This window comes from Bufo bufo, chromosome 4, assembly GCF_905171765.1.
Source record: "Bufo bufo chromosome 4, aBufBuf1.1, whole genome shotgun sequence".
NCBI lineage: Eukaryota > Metazoa > Chordata > Amphibia > Anura > Bufonidae > Bufo > Bufo bufo.
In genome coordinates, this window is record NC_053392.1 from 593,658,774 (window position 1) to 593,680,127 (window position 21,354).

General features: G+C 46.2%; 1 protein-coding gene across 3 annotated transcripts in view; it reads right to left on the reverse strand.

Annotated features, from left to right (window-relative positions):
- Nucleotides 1–15,841: 15,841 nt before the first annotated feature.
- Nucleotides 15,842–21,354, reverse strand: part of DUSP10 (dual specificity phosphatase 10) — a 62,447-nt gene continuing 56,934 nt past the window's right edge. For all 3 annotated transcript variants that reach the window (XM_040430466.1, XM_040430467.1, XM_040430468.1), the window contains 2 exons: nucleotides 20,857–21,225; nucleotides 15,842–17,811 (listed from right to left, as the gene is read on the reverse strand). In XM_040430466.1, coding sequence (XP_040286400.1) covers nucleotides 17,546–17,811; nucleotides 20,857–21,225 — 635 coding nt within the window. In that variant the 3' untranslated portion in view covers nucleotides 15,842–17,545. The remainder of the gene's footprint in view (nucleotides 17,812–20,856; nucleotides 21,226–21,354) is intronic.

Consider the following 21,354-nt stretch of genomic DNA (forward strand, 5'->3'; position numbering starts at 1 on the left):
GACCTATCCTCAGGATAGTTCATCAATATCAGACTGGTGGGGGGTGTGACACCCGACACCCCCGCCAATAAGCTGTATGAGGAGACGCGCAGGTCACAGTGTATGAGGAGATGTGCGCAGTGTGAACGTGCCGTCTCCTTTCTCTCTACCTGTCCAGTGCTGCTGTCTATGGAAAAGACCATAGACAGCAGTAGCGGACATGAAGAGAGACGGGAGATGTCATGTGCTCACTGCGCTCGCCGTCTCCTGATATAGCTGATTGGTGGGGGCGCAGGGTGTCGGACCCTCGCCAATTTGATATTGATGACCTATCCTGAGGATAGGTCACCAATAGTAAAAGCTCGGACAACCCCTTTAAGGCTGACATCTCATACGTCAGTCTTAATTAAAAATGTAAATTAAGTGAAGTAAAATGTGCCAAACTTTAATTTTCCACCCCAGCCTGGGGTACCTGTGAAGAAATCCTTACTTACCTGCCCCCTGCAGCTCCGTTCCAGCTCCTTGGCTCTCTTTACTGGTCTTCCGTTCCCTCTATGTCAAGTTTTGGACAGACAAGGTCACATGCGTCACTGCAGCCAATGACCTGTGACATGCCCCCAAGCAGCACGTCACTGCTGGGTCATGTGCCGCTTGGGAACACGCCCCCGCTGAGACCAGTCATTGGCTGAAGCAACACACATGACCATGTCCAGGGATCAGAAGACAACACGTGACCCTATCCAGAGATCGGAAGACCAATGAAGGGAGACAAGAAGCTGGAAAGGAATGACAGGGAGAAAGTGAGTGTTGGATTCTCCACAGGCTTGGGTTGAAATTGAAAAAAGTAAAAAAAAAAAAAAAACTGGACAACCCCTTTAAGAGGTAAAGATCTTTTAAAAGTTTGGCGCGTCTTCTGCCAGTCCATGTGGTGACAACATTAAACCTATTCCAGGTATGCGCTATAATTTCCATCAGGATTGAGCTGCAGATAATTTGCTATTTCTTTGTACAACAGAAAATTGGCGTACTGCCGATGATAAATCGCCCCTCCCCCCCCCATGTTGCTAAATTTAATTTGAAAAGGAATTTCCTTCTGGACATTTATGGCATATCTACAAGTAAAAAAAAATGCTCATCATGAATGTTTATTCATGGGATTCCCCAATTGCATAATTATTGGTGATTATTCCTGTAAGTTTTGGGTATTTTTTTGAACCGCGGCTGATGCCATCATACCACCGCCAAACCCTGCTGCAGAAGATGTGACCTTCATCTTGGATTTAGCTGAAATGCGGAGCTGACGATGTGTCAAAGTAGAGCACTATAAACAAGATACGTGCTAGGAATCTTCTGATGACAGATGAAAGTGCAGGCTACCCGAAATAGCGCAGGCACAGGAGGCGACTAAAACTCGCTTCCACCGCTTCGTTTCTAATTAGCTCGCAGATGACCGGTGAAATGTTATACCGTCAGAATGACTGGCTCTTTACTATTAAAGTGCAAGAGTTAGACCTAGAAAGCGAGGATCAAGGGACGTTGGGTGTGCACCTGGGCCGCACGGATCTTTCAGCGCCGTCAAGCTCTGTAAAGTGGGGACAAGGCATCTGCTTCCTTCATTTCACTGCTGGCTTGATTTGCTCTCATAAAGATATGTTCACAAGGAATATAAAATTCTAATCTAAAATCCGGTGATAATTGACACCGGCCATCGAGATTCAGCGGTACTGGAAGCCATCTTTAAATGAGAGGAGCGGAAATGGAAATATCTTTCAGTGTCTGCGAAACAATATTTTAGGTATGGGGAATGGAGCTGACAGATTTCCATTATAGTCTATGGTAGTTGAAGAAAAAGCGTAGCACGCTCACTGGGTTGATGAGCAGGCTCAATGGGTTGATGAGCACGCTCACCGGGTTGATGAGCAGGCTCAATGGGTTGATGAGCACGCTCACCCGGTTGATGAGCACGCTCACCCGGTTGATGAGCACGCTCACCGGGTTGATGAGCAGGCTCAATGGGTTGATGAGCACGCTCACCGGGTTGATGAGCACGCTCACCCGGTTGATGAGCACGCTCACCCGGTTGATGAGCACGCTCACCGGGTTGATGAGCAGGCTCAATGGGTTGATGAGCACGCTCACCGGGTTGATGAGCACGCTCACCCGGTTGATGAGCACGCTCACCCAGTTGATGAGCACGCTCACCCGGTTGATGAGCACGCTCACCGGGTTGATGAGCACGCTCACCCTGTTGATGAGCATGCTCACCGGGTTGATGAGCATGCTCACAAGGTTGATGAGTGTGCTTACTCGGTTGATGAGTGTGCTCACTCGTCTTTTTCCTTAGCACCAGCATTAAAGGTGTATTCCAGTTATATTAAGATACCCCCTATCCATAGTGGTAGGATCCCCACTGATCATGAGAATGGGGGCCCTGTACCCCATAAAATGAACAGAGGGGCCAGTTGGGCATGCGCATGGCCGCTCTGTTCATTTCCGCACTCGACTATCTCCAGAACTGAACAGAACGGCTGAGTGTATGCATGACCGGCTGCTCTATTCATTTTGCAAGCACCCCTGTTGTGATCGGTGAGGACCACAGTGGTAGGACCCCACCAATCTTATAGTTAGCCACTATCCTTGGAGAGGAGAGTGACCACTGCATGTGAGGCCACCTCTGCACCTGGGGCTGGCAACAGTCATCTCACTTTTCAGAAGATGTGATCAAAGTCATTGATCTCCAGTTTTATGTCTACAATTTCTGTGTAGACTTATGTGTCTCCATGGTTACAGACTACAAACAACCCTGTGTAGTCTGACTCTACAGTCATGACTTAGTGTTCCCTTTCCTATTGTTTGTAACTTATTAAAGGGGTATTCTGGTTATATCAAATTATTCCCTTGCCACAGAGTGGTAGAGGTCCAACATCTGGGACCCACACTGATCACAATAATGGGGCTCTGTACCCTCAGAATGAATGAAGCAGCAGGTTCAGCATGCTAACTGGGACTGAATCAAATTAGTATATGGAGAGTGCTTTATACAGGTCCATAGCTGCCTAGCCTTGTGTCTAAATACCCTAGTTAAGGCAAAGTGGCTTGTTGGAGCACCTCAGCACCTGGGGCACATTCCTAGTTGCCTCACAACCTATTCCCCTGCCACATGGTTTAAGGCTCATTTACACTGCCCAATGTTCGGGCCGTACAAAGAAGGAACGCTCCCTTCCCAACAATCACCTGCTCCATCAGGCATTGTAAAGGGGCCTTAAATGGGTTTCCCAAGACTTTTTTTTACTTATGACCTATCCTTTGGATAGGTCATCACTCAGTATCTGATCATTGGGTACGACACCTGAGGCCCCTGCCGATCAGCTGTTTGAGAAGCTACCAGCGTTCTCAGTAGCGAAGCAGCCTTCTTCTTAGCCTAGGCCAGAGACATCATGGTCATCTGTCACATGGCCTACATGTAGGTGCAGCTCAGCCCTATGTGCTTTCCCTCCGGTGCCTTCTCAAGCAGCTGATCGGCGGAGGTCCCGGGTTTCAGACCTCGACCGATCAAATACTGATGACCTATCCAGAGGATAGGTCCTCAGTATAAAAGTCTCGGAAAAGCCTGTTTGAGGTAGAGCTTTTATGGACCAAAGGCAAGCAACGATGCTGTTCTCAAGCACTCCACTCTGGCATCTGCTGTGACCTGCAGGGTCACTAACCTAAATAAAGCCAACACGGGGCGACAGGCAGCAATATTTGGGTGCAGCTGGGAATAATTTTAGCTGTAAGAAGACCGCCTAAGGATTTACGGCTGCTATTTGCGGATCTGAAAAGACCTTTGCGGTTAAATATATCAGCGCGACACAACCTGCAAAACACTTGGCAGCTGGGATTTTTGCTATTTTTGAAAGGTTGACATAAGGCGAGCGATGTATAAGCTGTATATGCAGTATTAAATATAGCTCTGGTAAGTCTAGTCTGGGTTGATCCTGAGGGTAGAGTATACGGTTTGGCTCGGGTTTTCAGAAAGAACTTGAACCATCAAAGGTACAAATTCTCCAACTGCAAAAATAGTCTTGTGGGCTGTCACAACAGGCCTGTTTTTATGTTGTACCCTTGTATATTGCACCCTTTCAGTAGGTTCACACAGAGGATTTTGAGCATGGGTTCCAGCGTGGATTTGGTGCCGAAAACCAGGCCAAATCTGCACTGAAACCACCACCTATTCCACGTCGCAGTTTATGAGGCTGATGGTTTTTGTCGTGTGGTTTACAAGACCGCTCCAAGAATGTACAGGTTCATTCTTGGAAAGGTTACTGAGTGGACCACTCGCAAAGCCGAAGTGGGAGCATGCTCGCTAAAATGTCCATCAGTTCAGTCTATACTGCAATGTTGATTCAGAAGGCAAAAAATCCATGACCACGCTTTCTTACTATGTGTCTGGATGGGTTGCAGTCTCTGACGTGTACCACGCTTTCTTGCTATGTGTGTGGATGGGTTGTAGTCTCTGACGTCTACCACACTTTCTTGCTATGTGTGTGGATGGGTTGTAGTCTCTGACGCCTACCACGCTTTCTTGCTATGTGTGTGGATGGGTTGTAGTCTCTGACGCCTACCACGCTTTCTTGCTATGTGTGTGAATGAGTTGTAGTCTCTGACGCCTACCACGCTTTCTTGCTATGTGTGTGGATGGGTTGTAGTGTCTGAAGCCTACCACGCTTTCTTGCTATGTGTGTGGATGGGTTGTAGTCTCTGACGCCTACCACGCTTTCTTGCTATGTGTGTGGATGGGTTGTAGTCTCTGACGCCTACCACACTTTCTTGCTATGTGTGTGGATGGGTTGTAGTCTCTGACGCCTACCCCGCTTTCTTGCTATGTGTGTGGATGGGTTGTAGTCTCTGAAGCCTACCACGCTTTCTTGCTATGTGTGTGGATGGGTTGTAGTCTCTGACGCCTACTACGCTTTCTTGCTATGTGTGTGAATGGGTTGTAGTCTCTGACGCCTACCACGCTTTCTTGCTATGTGTGTGGATGGGTTGTAGTCTCTGAAGCCTACCACGCTTTCTTGCTATGTGTGTGAATGGGTTGTAGTCTCTGACACCTACCACGCTTTCTTGCTATGTGTGTGGATGGGTTGTAGTCTCTGACGCCTACCACGCTTTCTTGCTATGTGTGTGGATGGGTTGTAGTCTCTGACGCCTACCACGCTTTCTTGCTATGTGTGTGGATGGGTTGTAGTCTCTGACGCCTACCCCGCTTTCTTGCTATGTGTGTGGATGGGTTGTAGTCTCTGACGCCTACCACGCTTTCTTGCTATGTGTGTGGATGGGTTGTAGTCTCTGACGCCTACCACGCTTTCTTGCTATGTGTGTGGATGGGTTGTAGTCTCTGACGCCTACCCCGCTTTCTTGCTATGTGTGTGGATGGGTTGTAGTCTCTGACGCCTACCACGCTTTCTTGCTATGTGTGTGGATGGGTTGTAGTCTCTGAAGCCTACCCCGATTTCTTGCTATGTGTGTGTATGGGTTGTAGTCTCTGAAGCCTACCCCGCTTTCTTGCTATGTGTGTGGATGGGTTGTAGTCTCTGACGCCTACCACGCTTTCTTGCTATGTGTGTGGATGGGTTGTAGTCTCTGACTCCTACCACGCTTTCTTGCTATGTGTGTGGATGGGTTGTAGTCTCTGAAGCCTACCACGCTTTCTTGCTATGTGTGTGAATGGGTTGTAGTCTCTGACGCCTACCACGCTTTCTTGCTATGTGTGTGGATGGGTTGTAGTCTCTGAAGCCTACCCCGATTTCTTGCTATGTGTGTGTATGGGTTGTAGTCTCTGAAGCCTACCCCGCTTTCTTGCTATGTGTGTGGATGGGTTGTAGTCTCTGACGCCTACCACGCTTTCTTGCTATGTGTGTGGATGGGTTGTAGTCTCTGACGCCTACCACGCTTTCTTGCTATGTGTGTGGATGGGTTGTAGTCTCTGAAGCCTACCACGCTTTCTTGCTATGTGTGTGGATGGGTTGTAGTCTCTGACTCCTACCACGCTTTCTTGCTATGTGTGTGGATGGGTTGTAGTCTCTGAAGCCTACCACGCTTTCTTGCTATGTGTGTGGATGGGTTGTAGTCTCTGACGCCTACCACGCTTTCTTGCTATGTGTGTGGATGGGTTGTAGTCTCTGACACCTACCACACTTTCTTGCTATGTGTGTGGATGGGTTGTAGTCTCTGACGCCTACCCCGCTTTCTTGCTATGTGTGTGGATGGGTTGTGGTCTCTGAAGCCTACCACGCTTTCTTGCTATGTGTGTGGATGGGTTGTAGTCTCTGACGCCTACTACGCTTTCTTGCTATGTGTGTGAATGGGTTGTAGTCTCTGACGCCTACCACGCTTTCTTGCTATGTGTGTGGATGGGTTGTAGTCTCTGACGCCTACCACGCTTTCTTGCTATGTGTGTGGATGGGTTGTAGTCTCTGACGCCTACCCCGCTTTCTTGCTATGTGTGTGGATGGGTTGTAGTCTCTGACGCCTACCACGCTTTCTTGCTATGTGTGTGGATGGGTTGTAGTCTCTGAAGCCTACCCCGATTTCTTGCTATGTGTGTGTATGGGTTGTAGTCTCTGAAGCCTACCCCGCTTTCTTGCTATGTGTGTGGATGGGTTGTAGTCTCTGATGCCTACCACGCTTTCTTGCTATGTGTGTGGATGGGTTGTAGTCTCTGACTCCTACCACGCTTTCTTGCTATGTGTGTGGATGGGTTGTAGTCTCTGAAGCCTACCACGCTTTCTTGCTATGTGTGTGAATGGGTTGTAGTCTCTGACGCCTACCACGCTTTCTTGCTATGTGTGTGGATGGGTTGTAGTCTCTGAAGCCTACCCCGATTTCTTGCTATGTGTGTGTATGGGTTGTAGTCTCTGAAGCCTACCCCGCTTTCTTGCTATGTGTGTGGATGGGTTGTAGTCTCTGACGCCTACCACGCTTTCTTGCTATGTGTGTGTATGGGTTGTAGTCTCTGACGCCTACCACGCTTTCTTGCTATGTGTGTGGATGGGTTGTAGTCTCTGAAGCCTACCACGCTTTCTTGCTATGTGTGTGGATGGGTTGTAGTCTCTGACTCCTACCACGCTTTCTTGCTATGTGTGTGGATGGGTTGTAGTCTCTGAAGCCTACCACGCTTTCTTGCTATGTGTGTGGATGGGTTGTAGTCTCTGACGCCTACCACGCTTTCTTGCTATGTGTGTGGATGGGTTGTAGTCTCTGACGCCTACCACACTTTCTTGCTATGTGTGTGGATGGGTTGTAGTCTCTGACGCCTACCCCGCTTTCTTGCTATGTGTGTGGATGGGTTGTGGTCTCTGAAGCCTACCACGCTTTCTTGCTATGTGTGTGGATGGTTGTAGTCTCTGACGCCTACTACGCTTTCTTGCTATGTGTGTGAATGGGTTGTAGTCTCTGACGCCTACCACGCTTTCTTGCTATGTGTGTGGATGGGTTGTAGTCTCTGAAGCCTACCACGCTTTCTTGCTATGTGTGTGAATGGGTTGTAGTCTATGACGCCTACCACGCTTTCTTGCTATGTGTGTGGATGGGTTGTAGTCTCTGAAGCCTACCCCGATTTCTTGCTATGTGTGTGTATGGGTTGTAGTCTCTGAAGCCTACCCCGCTTTCTTGCTATGTGTGTGGATGGGTTGTAGTCTCTGACGCCTACCACGCTTTCTTGCTATGTGTGTGGATGGGTTGTAGTCTCTGACGCCTACCACGCTTTCTTGCTATGTGTGTGGATGGGTTGTAGTCTCTGAAGCCTACCACGCTTTCTTGCTATGTGTGTGGATGGGTTGTAGTCTCTGACTCCTACCACACTTTCTTGCTATGTGTGTGGATGGGTTGTAGTCTCTGACGCCTACCCCGCTTTCTTGCTATGTGTGTGGATGGGTTGTAGTCTCTGACGCCTACCCCGCTTTCTTGCTATGTGTGTGGATGGGTTGTAGTCTCTGACTCCTACCACGCTTTCTTGCTATGTGTGTGGATGGGTTGTAGTCTCTGACGCCTACCCCGCTTTCTTGCTATGTGTGTGGATGGGTTGTAGTCTCTGACTCCTACCACGCTTTCTTGCTATGTGTGTGGATGGGTTGTAGTCTCTGACGCCTACCCCGCTTTCTTGCTATGTGTGTGGATGGTTTGTAGTCTCTGACGCCTACCACGCTTTCTTGCTATGTGTGTGGATGGGTTGTAGTCTCTGACTCCTACCACGCTTTCTTGCTATGTGTGTGGATGGGTTGTAGTCTCTGACGCCTACCCCGCTTTCTTGCTATGTGTGTGGATGGGTTGTAGTCTCTGACTCCTACCACGCTTTCTTGCTATGTGTGTGGATGGGTTGTAGTCTCTGACGCCTACCCCGCTTTCTTGCTATGTGTGTGGATGGGTTGTAGTCTCTGACTCCTACCACGCTTTCTTGCTATGTGTGTGGATGGGTTGTAGTCTCTGACGCCTACCCCGCTTTCTTGCTATGTGTGCGGATGGTTTGTAGTCTCTGACGCCTACCACGCTTTCTTGCTATGTGTGTGGATGGGTTGTAGTCTCTGACGCCTACCCCGCTTTCTTGCTATGTGTGTGGATGGGTTGTAGTCTCTGACGCCTACCACGCTTTCTTGCTATGTGTGTGGATGGGTTGTAGTCTCTGACGCCTACCCCGCTTTCTTGCTATGTGTGTGGATGGGTTGTAGTCTCTGACGCCTACCCCGCTTTCTTGCTATGTGTGTGGATGGGTTGTAGTCTCTGACGCCCACCACGCTTTCTTGCTATGTGTGTGGATGGTTTGTAGTCTGGGACACCTACCACATTTTTGAGAGTTTAGCACGCCTGTTATCATCTTGGAAAGGTTGGGAGGTGAGGCAAGATACCAAGGAGCAATAAAACACAAAACCGGAATACGGTTGTAGAACACGAATAGAACGCAAGTGTCAAAAATGAATAGCTCCTAGATGGGACAAGCCCAGGCACTCAGCGTATAGACAAATATAATACACAAATGTATATCCAAAAATGTATCTTTACTGAAATTAATAAAACAAATAAATAGATGCATAAATTGGCAAAGACAAACACAACCACATGGAGAGCGCACAAAACACGTCGGGACATCAAGTTATAGCATTGCAGGTAATGGAGAAGGTGGGATGGAAAAACAAGTATAAATAAAAACAAAATCAAACCTTGTGGTTCCCCCACCTAGATAAAAGACCATGACTCACAACATATACACAATACAGACCCGGCTAGTGGCACCTCTAAGAGACCACGACAAGTGTTTTGCGTCAGCTTCCTTCCCCTGAGGAAGCTGACGCGAAACACGTGTCGGGGTCTCTTGGAGGTGCCACTAGCCGGGTCTGTATTGTGTATATGTTGTGAATGATGTTTTTTTTTTTTTATCCAGGTGGGGGAGTCACATGGTTTGATTTTGTATTTATTTATTTTATTTATTTATTTTATGCACTTATGTAGTGCTTCTATATTCCGCAGCGCTTTACAGACATTAGCATCAAGCGGTCCCCAGTGGGGCTCACATTGGCATTTATTTATACTTGTTTTTCCATCCCACCTTCTCCATTACTTGCAATGCTATAGCTTCCGCTCCGGCTCCTCAGGGGCTTGCGGCACTGGCCTTGAGTAAGCAACTCAGTGGCCCTGGTCCACCAATCCATTCAGATCTATTTCTATTACGTTGACTGACTTTTCCGCGCGGGTGCAATGCGTGACGTGAACGCATAGCACTCGCACTCAATCCTGAACCATTCATTTCAATGGGTCTGTGTACATGAGCGGTTTTTTCACGCATCAGTTCTGCGTTGCGTTAAAAACGCAGCATGTTCTATATTCTGCATTTTTCACGCAGCCCTGGCCCCACAGAAGTGAATGGGGCTTCAGTGAAAAACGCATTGCATCCGGAAGCAGGTGCGGGTGCGATGCGTTTTTCACTGATGGTTGCTAGGAGATGTTGTTTGCAAACCTTAAGGCTGGGTTCACACGGGCGTGACGGATTGGCTCAGGATGCGTTCAGGGTGCGTTCAGTGAAACTCGCACTATTTTACAAGCAAGTTCAGTCAGTTTTGTTTGCGATTGCGTTTAGTTGTTCAGTTTTTTCCGCGCGGGTGCAATGCGTTTTGATGCGTTTTTCACGCGCGTGATAAAAAACTGAAGGTTTACAAACAACATCTCTTAGCAACCATCAGTGAAAAACGCATCGCACCCGCACTTGCTTGCGGATGCAGTGCGTTTTTCACGCAGCCCCATTCACTTCTATGGGGCCTGTCCTGCGTTACAAACGCAGAATATAGAACATGCTGCGATTTTAAAGCATTGCAGAAGTGATGCGTGAAAAAAAACGCTCATGTACACAGATCCATTGAAATGAATGGTGCCGGATTCAGTGCGGGTGCAATACGTTCACCTACCGCATTGCACCCGCGCGGAAATCTCGCCCGTGTGAACTCAGCCTAAGGCCTCTTTCACACGGGCGAGTATTCCGCGCGGATGCGATGCCTGAGTTGAATGCATTGCACCCGCACTGAATCCGGACCCATTCATTTCTATGGGGCTCTGCACACGAGCAGTGATTTTCACGCATTACTTGTGCGTTGCGTGAAAATCGCAGCATGTTCTATATTCTGCGTTTTTCACGCAATGCAGGCCCCATAGAAGTGAATGGGGCTGCGTGAAAATCGCAAGCAAGTGCTGATGCGGTGCAATTTTCACGCACGGTTGCTAGGAGACTATCAGGATAGGGACCCGATCATTATTATTTTCCCTTATAACATGGTTATAAGGGAAAATAATAGCATTCTGAATACAGAATGCATAGTACAATAGGGCTGGAGGGGTTAAAAAAATATCTAAAAAAAATTAACTCACCTTAATCCACTTGTTCGCGCAGTCGGCATCTCTTCTGTCTTCTTCTTTGAGGAATAGGACCTTTGATGACGTCACTGTGCTCATCACATGGTCCATCACATGATCTTTTACCATGGTGATGGATCATGTGACGGACCATGTGATGAGCGTAGTGACGTCATCAAAGGTCCTATTCCTCAAAGAAGAAGACAGAGAGATGCCGGGCTGCGCAAACAAGTGAATTAAGGTGAGTTCAATTATTTTTTATTTATTTTTTAACCCCTCCAGCGCTATTGTACTATGAATTCTGTATTCAGAATGCTATTATTTTCCCTTATAACCATGTTATAAGGGAGAATAATACAATCTACACAACCTTGAACCCAAACCCGAACTTCTGTGAAGAAGTCCGGGTTCGGGTCTGGGTACCAAACATGCCTATTTTTTTCACGCGCGTGCAAAACGCATTACAATGTTTTGCACCCGCGCAGAAAAAACGCAAACATGGAACGCAATCGCAGTGAAAACTGACTTGTATTAGTGTCAAAATCGCACCATTTTCCCTGAACGCATCCGGCCCCAATCCGCAACACCCGTGTGAAAGAGGCCTACGTTTTTTATCACGCGCGTGAAAAATGCATCAAAACGCATTGCACCCACGTGGAAAAACTGAACGCAATCGCAGACAAAACTGACTGAACTTGCTTGCAAAATGGTGCGAGTTTCACTGAACGCATCCGGACCTAATCCGTCACGCTCGTGTGAAAGAGGCCTAAGGCTAGTTTCCCCCTAATGCAGGGATGCTCAACCTGTGGCCCTCCAGCTGTTGCAGAAGTGCAACTCCCAACATGCTCTGATGGCTGTCGGTGCATGCTGGGAGTTGTAGTTTTGCAACAGCTGGCGGGTCGCATGTGGATGCGGGCTGGTGCGCTTTCTGTGACAGGACACCTTTTTTAAGTCCTAGTCCGGTCCTGATTGTAACAAACAATCAGCTGTAAAGAGCATGAAGTCAGAACTGTCTCCATTCATAGACAGCAAGCTGAGAACTTGAATATGGCGAGGAGCTGGAACACAAGTGTTAGAAAGGTGCAAAATGGAAGATTTATGCAGTGGATGTGCAATCATTTCCTGACAACCTTATTATCAAATCCTGCCCTTTATTTTTGGAAACCAGTACCACAAGAGCTGCGCTCCCGGTGTCAGCCTGCAACGGGGGCAGGTTATGCTGGAGGAATTATAATAAACAGGACATTAGGTGGCGCTATTGTCATCTGTCATACACTTCCCCTTGTTGCAGCATTTTTACAATATATCCTCCCTCCATCAAGACCATATTACTTTGTACTTGTCTCCCACAACTCTGATACAGACTTTGGATAATAGTAGAACGAGGAGGCTCTCCTGCTAAATCGTAATGCGTGAGGTGAACGCATTGCACCCGCACTGAATCCCGACTCATTCATTTATATGGGGCTGGGCACATGAGTGGTGATTTTCATGCATTACTTGTGCGTTGCGTGAAAATCGCAGCATGCTCCTCTTTGTGCGTTTTTCACGTAACGCAGGCCCCATAGAAATGAATGGGGTTGCGTGAAAATCGCAAGCAAGTGCGGATGCGGTGCGATTTTCACGCACGGTTGCTAGGTGACGATCGGGATGGGGACCCGATCATTATTATTTCCCCTTATAACATGGTTATAAGGGAAAATAATAGCATTCTGAATACAGAATGCATAGTAAAATAGGGCTGGAGGGGTTAAAAAAAATAAAATAAAAATGTAACTCACCTTAATCCACTTGATCGCGCAGCCGTCATCTCTTCTGTCTTCTTCTTTGCTGTGTGGAGGAAAAGGACCTGTGGTGACGTCACTCCGGTCATCACATGATCCATCACCATGGTAAAAGATCATGTGACGGACCATGTGATGAATGGAGTGACGTCACCACAGGTCATGTTCCTGCAATCAGCAAAGAAGAAGACAGAAGAGATGCCGGGCTGCGTGATCAAGTGGATTAAGGTGAGTTACATTTATTTATTTTTAACCCCTCCAGCGCTATTTTACTATGCATTCTGTCTTCAGAATGCTATTATTTTCCCTTGTAACCATGTTATAAGGGAAAATAATACAATCTACAGAGCACCGATCCCAAGCCTGAACTTCTGTGAAAAGGTTCGGGTTTGGGTACCAAAGATGCCGATTTTTCTCAAGCGCGTGCAAAACGCATTACAATGTTTTGCACTCGCGTGGAAAAATCACGCATGTTCCCGCCACGCCCGTGTGAAAGAGGCCTAAGGGATAGGGTGCACTGTTCAAATGGACTCACCCTGTGTAGAGAGGTAATTGTATAACAGTAGACAGGCTTTCACTCACTCGGATACATGTGGATGCAAAAAATGTTTGTTATGCTAAATTAAAGTGCAACTTGACGAAAAATAAACTAAACTAAAATATATACAATAAAAACAATATATCCCAATGGCTGTGGAATAGAATAAGTAAAATAATCTACCAGTGTTATATTCTGCTTTGCTCAGCACATAGGTAAGTATTCACACTCTGGTTAGAAAAAACTGCCTGATAATTCATCCTTCCATTTGTACAATAGAATCAATATCTGCAGGTAGAACAGGTGCAATTCGAATGTGAATAATTATCTAAGTGCTGGGAAAAACTGAAGCTAAGGGCTCGTTCACACGACCGTTGGTGTCCCGTGCTGTGAACCGCAAATTGCGGTCCGCAATGCACAGGCACCTTCCGTGGGGCAGGCGCATGAGGATCGCAGACCCATTCAATGGAATGGGTCCGCGATCCCTCTGTTCCGCAAAAAGATAGAGTATGTTCTATCTTTTTGCGGTGCGGAGGCACGGAATGGAGCCCCAGAAAGCACTCAGTAGTGTTCCGTTCCGTGCTTCCATTCCGCATCTCCGGATTTGCGGACCCACTGAAATGAATGGGTCTGCATCCGTGATGCGGAATGACGACGGAACGGTGCCCGTGTATTGCAAATCCACAAATGCGGCCCGCAATACGGGAACGGGAAAGACATTCCGTTTGCGCTCCGTCCTAATAGAAGTCTATGGGAAAGCATAACGGATCCGTCGACAGGACTTTGTTTTCCGTCTTCCCTAACGGGACCCAGACGGATCCGTTTTGATTCCCATAGACTTCTATTAGGACGGAGCGCAAATGGAATGCCTTTTAAAGGCTTCCGTTTTGCATTCCGTCATAATACAAGTCTATGGGCAGAAGAACGGATCCGTTCTTCCGTCTTATGGATTGCGTTATAACAATGTTATAACAGAAAGCCATAACGGAATCCCTAACGCTAGTGTGAACCCACCCTTAGGGCTCATGCACACGACCGTATGGCTTTTTCAGTGTTTTGCGGTCCGTTTTTTGTTTCCGTTGAGTTTCCATTTCCTTTCCGTTTTTCCGTATGGCATATACAGTATACAGTAATTACATAGAAAAAATTGGGCTGGACATAACATTTCAATAGATGGTTCAGCAAAAACGGAACGGATACAGAAGACATATGGATGCATTTCTGTATGTGTTCTCGTTTTTTTTTGTGGACCCATTGACTTGAATGGAGCCAAGCACCGTGATTTGCGGACAAGAATAGGACATGTTCTATCTTTTCACGGTACGGAAATACTGAAACGGAATGCACACAGAGACATTTCAGGGTTTTTTTTCTGAACCATTGAAATGAATGGTTCAGTATATGTACCGCATACTGAACTCAAAAAACGGCCAGTATACTGAACGCCAAATACCGTCGTGTGCATGAGCCCTTAGGGTCCATTCACACATCCGTGTGTTTTGCGGCTCTACGGATCCGCAAAACACGGACAGCGGCAATGTGCGTTCCGCATTTTGCGGACCGCACATTGCCGGCACTAAGAGAATATGCCTATTCTTGTCCGCTATTGCGGACAAGAATAGGACATGTTCTATTTTTTTCTGGATCGGAATTGCGGACCCGGAAGTGCGGGTCCGCAATTCCGGATCGGGGCCGCACGTCGTGCGGCCCCATAGAAGTGTATGCGTCCGCAATTCCGTTCCGCAAAATGTGGAATGGAATTGTGGATGTGTGAATGGAGCCTATTACTCTGTAGATATTGGGACCTAATTGATCCTATTGCACAAATAGAAGGATGAATTACGATGCGGTTTTTCTAACCAGAGTGTGAATACTTACCTATGTGCTGAGCAAAGCAGAATATAACACTGGTAGATTATTTTACTTATTCTATTCCACAGCCATTGGGATATATTGTTTTTATTGTATACATTTTAGTTTAGTTTATTTTTCATCAAGTTGCACTTTATTTTAGCATAACAAACATTTTTTGCATCCACATGTATCCGAGTGAGTGAGTGCCTGTCTACTGATTCAGATTTTGCAACATTTTGTACAGCAGCTATAAAAAATAAAAAAAAATCAGAGCTGCAGTATAAAGCATGGGGAGAGACAAAGCAGCAGCCTTTATTTATAACAACTATGAAAGTGGATTCTGACCATATCAATCTTCCAAATAACCTGGAATTTTGCAAACTGTCAGGGCACACTGGGGGGGGGGGTTGTAATTTTGGAGAGCCACAGGTGGCGATCATGGAAGTAATGTATTGCAGCAACATCGGGGCCCAAAGGTGTAAGTGCCATAGAGGAAGCCCATGCAGCTGCTTTAAGGTCCTTGGATAGAGAGGGGTCCCTGGTCAGTCCTGTCCCCTTTGTAATTAGCTGTCGAGAAGCTATACAGGAAGCCCCTCCCCTGAGGAACTGTATTATTTGTAAACAAGGGAGTAGAGAATTGTTCAAAGGGTTGTGAAGGGTAAAACAAACACTCTTTTGTCCTGGGGGGCAAAAACAAGGAACATAATAGGGGATCATTTTTGATCTGTTCTATGAGATCCCTTTCTTATATGTATGGCACTCAGCCCCCCCACGTTCACAGGTCAGTGAAATCAATAGAGTAAACACATGGTTAAAATAACTTTCTGCCGGTTTTATAGTCAAAATGACATTTTACACAGACCACAGGAACACGCCTATATTTTTGTGCAAAAAATAGTTAAAATAAAACCTCTTATTTTTACATTCTGATATACATATTTAACAAGGTTTATGGCACCGTTACCAGATTCAAATGAAAACAAAAATATATAGAATAATAATTGCTTTTCTATACCTCTGTCTCAGTGCTGGCGCTTTTCACCACTTTAAGTGGACCTGTCTCATAGACATAGTGGACAGCGCCATTTTATAGGCCGGACAAGTGAAACCACACCTCCCAACATCGGAATCCCTGTTCATGGGACCTTCATTTCAGGTTCCAATAAACTTCCAAGAAATGCCCATTTTCGGGCACAAGTGGATAAAACCCAGCCCTTTAAAGCACTTGTCCAACATTGATAATTTTCCGAAAATTCTCCCCCACCCTGCCGGACCTGTGAAGGAAAGCATACTTACCTAAACCCCAAAGCATGGTTCTGGCCCTGTGGGTCTGGACCTGTCTTCATGGCACTACCAGTCCCTGCCTGTAAACTTTCTGCATGGATGGCCCCCTCACTGACGTATCCACAAGCAGCAGTGACCTCCCATCTGGGGACACGTTACTACTGAGGCCACTGGCGTTACTTGAAATGCCTAAGCCCCACAGCAAATTTTTGAATGGGCCACACCCCCCCCCCAGCAACTTCTTCACAACCCCCTCCTCCCGTGCAACCCCACTTCTGTGGCTAGGCAAGACCACGCTCTCAGACGAGGCCGGACAGGCCTGTTGAGGGGGCCCTGACAATAAAAATCTTTTAGTCCTCCTTCTGGGTGGACCCTTTTGGAGTTCCAGCCCCAAAGCAGCGCTTTCCATGCTTCCCCTATAGCTATGCCCCTGACTGAGGCCAATCATGGACCCCATCATACACAAAGTTTACATGCCGGAGAACGGAAGTGCTGTGAAGACAGGTCGGGACTCACAGAGCCAGAACTGACCATGGGGGAGCAGGTAAGTATACTTTCCTTCACAGGTCTGGCAGGGTGGAATTTAAAAAGGAAGTGCCCTTGGACAACCTCTTTAAGGTCCTTCACACCGGACAATCCCACGAAAAAAGGAAAGTTTGGTGGTATGGTGCCTCATGGACTCTAAAAAAAAACATGGTACCATCCAACAAAATGGCCGCCACCACTATGTGTAGATTCACACTTAAAACATTCAATCAACTCTAACAATTCTCACACTCAAAACAAAATTATTGCACATTAAGCCGCTGAGGGCAAGTAATGGTCAAGGTCTTTGTCGATGAAACCGTATTAGCCCAAATACAAAAATATAACATAACGCACCCAAAAATTAACCCTTTCTATTCTGGCCATATGATTATTATTTTTATTATTATTATTATGGCCGATTGAGTTTTTTTTTTTGTGTTTGTTTTTTACTTTTTCATCATCGCTGTCTGTCTTTGGAGATATAGTCTCAAGGTACGCTTCTTACACAGTAGATGAATTCCTGACAACATTGCTCTCCTTAGTCTATGAACCTGCACAGACTACGGATGATCATGACTTTTTTTTTCTATCCTCAAAAATTTACCAAAAATATTACCGTCCTTCCACAGATTTTTTTTTTTATGTTGTTTTCATCTGGTTGATGTTTTTGAAAAATATTTCTCAGCTATTTATAAAATTTTTGCTACACCACAGTCTCCACTCCGATTAGCTTTGGTGTGAGAATCCTCGGTGTTATCCCGTTATTTAAGTCTTCCTCAAACTCCAGTAATTGTCCCATAAAGTTGAGATTTGGAGATATGATTGGTCGCTTTCCTTTGACGAACTTGTAGGCATCGGTCATGGTCATCCGTGTGTGCTTCATTAGGTAGGCAATCACAATGGTGGCGGAGCGAGAGACGCCTGCTTGGCAATGGATAAGAAGGCCTTTCCCGCATTGGTGAGCTTCCTCTGGAAAGGAAAATAGGGAATCATTTAGGAGACTGGACCCATATTTTGCCAGTGTCTTTAGAGCTCCACCAAGTAGGTGTTCCTTAAAGGGGTTGTTGAATATAGGTCATCAATGTCTGACCAGTGGGGCTCCAACACCCAGCATCCCCGCTGATCAGCTGTTCTAAAGTAGCTCTGGCGCTATCCATTGTGTAGTGGACTGAGCAGCTCCATCCTCTACAGAATGGACAAAGCTAATTCCGGTGTCAACTTCCATCTCCGGAGCCACTGCAGAACAGCTCATCAATCAAGGTGTCAGACAGACTTTGATGGCCTATCCTCAGGGTTTGCTATCACTTTTATAATCCTGGACAACCTCTTTAAATATACTAAACTGTCTGGAGCGAAGACACTTGTTGATAACAGCAGCTAACAGACGTGATTCCCCTAAACAGCACACCATGTGGCTAAGAATGGTATTGCACATTCTAATATTTTTTTTTCCTAAAGGAGTTTTCCAGGAATATTCACATATCCTTAGGATAGGCCATCAACTTGCTGTTGGTGGGAGTCTAACCTCCAGGAAGCGGGCACATGAAAACTTTGAGCACCATGTGGAACAATAGTGAAACTGTTAGAGCACCACACCATTCACCACCCCTTATTTGACTAATTGATGGGTTCCCCTATAAACCACATACAGTCATGTGAAAAAATTAGGACACCCTTTGAAAGCATGTGGTTTTTTGTAACATTTTTAATAAATGGTTATTTCATCTCCGTTTCAACAATACAGAGAGATTAAAGTAATCCAACTAAACAAAGAAAACTGAAGAAAAGTCTTTTCAAGATCTTCTGTAAATGTCATTCTACAAAAATGCCTATTCTAACTGAGGAAAAAGATAGGACACCCTTGCCCCTAATTGCGAGTGTTACCTCCTTTGGCTGAAATAACTGCAGTGAGACGGTTCTTGTAGCCATCTACCAGTCTTCGACATCGGTCTGAGGAAATTTTACCCCACTCCTCAATGCAGAACTTTTTCAGCTGTGAGATGTTTGAGGGGGTTCTTGCACGTACAGCCCTTTTCAAGTCACCCCACAGCATCTCAATGGGATTCAAATCTGGACTTTGACTTGGCCATTCCAGGACTCTCCATTTCTTCTTTTTCAGCCAATCTTTGGTTGATTTACTAGTATGTTTTGGGTCATTGTCATGTTGCATGGTCCAGTTCCGCTTCAGCTTTAATTTTCTAACTGATGGTCTCACATGTTCTTCAAGCACCTTCTGATACACAGTAGAATTCATCGTGGATTCTATGATGGTGAGCTGACCAGGTCCTGCTGCAGCAAAGCAGCCCCAAACCATGACACTTCCACCTCCATGCTTCACAGTTGGTATGAGGTTCTTTTCTTGGAATGCTGTGTTTGGTTTACGCCAAACATGTCCTCTGCTGTTGTGTCCAAATAATTCAATTTTGGACTCATCTGTCCAAAGAACATTATTCCAGAAGTCCTGGTCTTTGTCAACTTTATCTCTGGCAAATGTCAGTCTGGCCTCGATGTTTCTCTTGGAAAGCAAAGGTTTCCTCCTTGCACACCTCCCATGCAAGTTAAACTTGTACAGTCTCTTTCTGATTGTAGAGGCATGTACTTCTACCTCAACAGTAGCCAGAGCCTGCTGTAGTTCTCGAGATGACACTTTAGGGTTTTTGGAGACCTCTTTTAGCATCTTGCGGTCTGCTCTTGGGGTGAACTTGCTGGGGCGACCAGTCCTGGGCATGTTGGCAGTTGTTTTGAAAGCCCTCCACTTGTAGACTATCTTCCGGACAGTGGAATGGCTGATTTCAAAATCTTTTGAGATCTTTTTAAATCCCTTCCCAGACTCATAGGCTGCTACAATCTTTTTTCTGAAGTCCTCTGACAGCTCTTTTGCTCTCACCATGGTGCTCACTCTCACTTCAACAGTCAGGAGCACACCAAACTAAATGTCTGAGGTTTAAATAGGGCAAGCCTCATTCAACATGCAGAGTAACGATCTACTAATTATGTGCACCTGGTGTGAGATCTGAGCCAATTTAAGAGGGAATACATGTGAGGGTGTCCTATCTTTTTCCTCAGTTAGAATAGGCATTTTTGTAGAATGACATTTACAGAAGATCTTGAAAAGACTTTTCTTCAGTTTTCTTTGTTTAGTTGGATTACTTTAATCTCTCTGTATTGTTGAAACGGAGATGAAATAACCATTTATTAAAAATGTTACAAAAAACCACATGCTTTCAAAGGGTGTCCTAATTTTTTCACATGACTGTATGTTCTCTACACATCACCACAGTGGCATGGTCCTGCCTATTAATAGATATTGACATTAACCCCTTCCCTACCTTAGACCACCAAGGATGTTAACATTAACTGCCCCGGACCACCAGGAACTCTGAAAGTGATCTCCTCAATACACGAAGCCATCAAGAATCTGGATCCTCATCCCCTAACCACCCTAGACCACCAGATATATTGTCATTAACCCTTTATCAGGGACATTGGATAATAAAAAGTCTTCAGATGGAACCACACACTTTTTAGGCTAGTTTCTCACCCACGGTAAAGCTATCTGGCAAGCTGTTCCGGCAGTTCACCATATCCAACCTAGCCAGATTTTGACAGTTTCCAGCATGAGCGCCAGGTTTCGGCCAGGCAAAAACTGAACAAACAGTTTTTTTGTCCAGCCGAAGCCAAGCGCTAATGCTAAAAACTGGCCGAATCCTCCACAGATCCCATTATAGTCCATGGTTTTTGGTGGTGCTTGGTAATATCCGGCTAGGCCAGATACAGTGAACTCAGTCTGTTCTCTGCCGGGACAACCTGCCAGATAGCTTTACCGTGGGTGTGAAAGTACCTTATCGGGAAAAATGCTACTCTTGCCCATGAGTCGTGTCTTGCATTTACTTGAATCTGGCTGAGTTGCAATACCAGGCACCACCACACAGACAGGAGTGGCGTTGTTTCTGGGGGGAAAAAAAACTTTCACTTTAGTCAGACGCCCAGATCCAATGGAAATTGAGAACTTACCTATGAATTCGAACGCCTCTTCAAAGTACTGCCTGAGGTTCTGCTTGTTGCTGTCCGTTGCTGGTAGACGTTTGTAGTTAAAGACACTTTTCTCGTAGTGATAGAGTGGCAGGTGTGTGGTGACATTAACGATGTATCCGATGTTCATCCTCTGCATCTTTTCCAAATCTTGGGCATCGTGTTCGTTTCCGAGGAAGAGGAAGGGTAGAATGGAGGTCAGTTCTGCGTTCTCAATGTCCGGGGTGCTGGGGACGGACTGAGGTAGTGTAATGGTCACCGCCGACGCCCCGCCTCCGTCTGAGCAGTCTTGGAGTTGGAGGGAGTTGTCACACAGGTTTTCATGGTTCTGTTTGAAACTGCTGAGGCCACCTGGAAAAGAACATGAAAGAGTCACCTCCAGGCACGCACATCGGTGAGCTGGAACACAAATACAACATTTTGACCTGGACCTAGAATTCCAAAAATTTGTAGATTATCAGGAAAGCATCTAATGGTCTG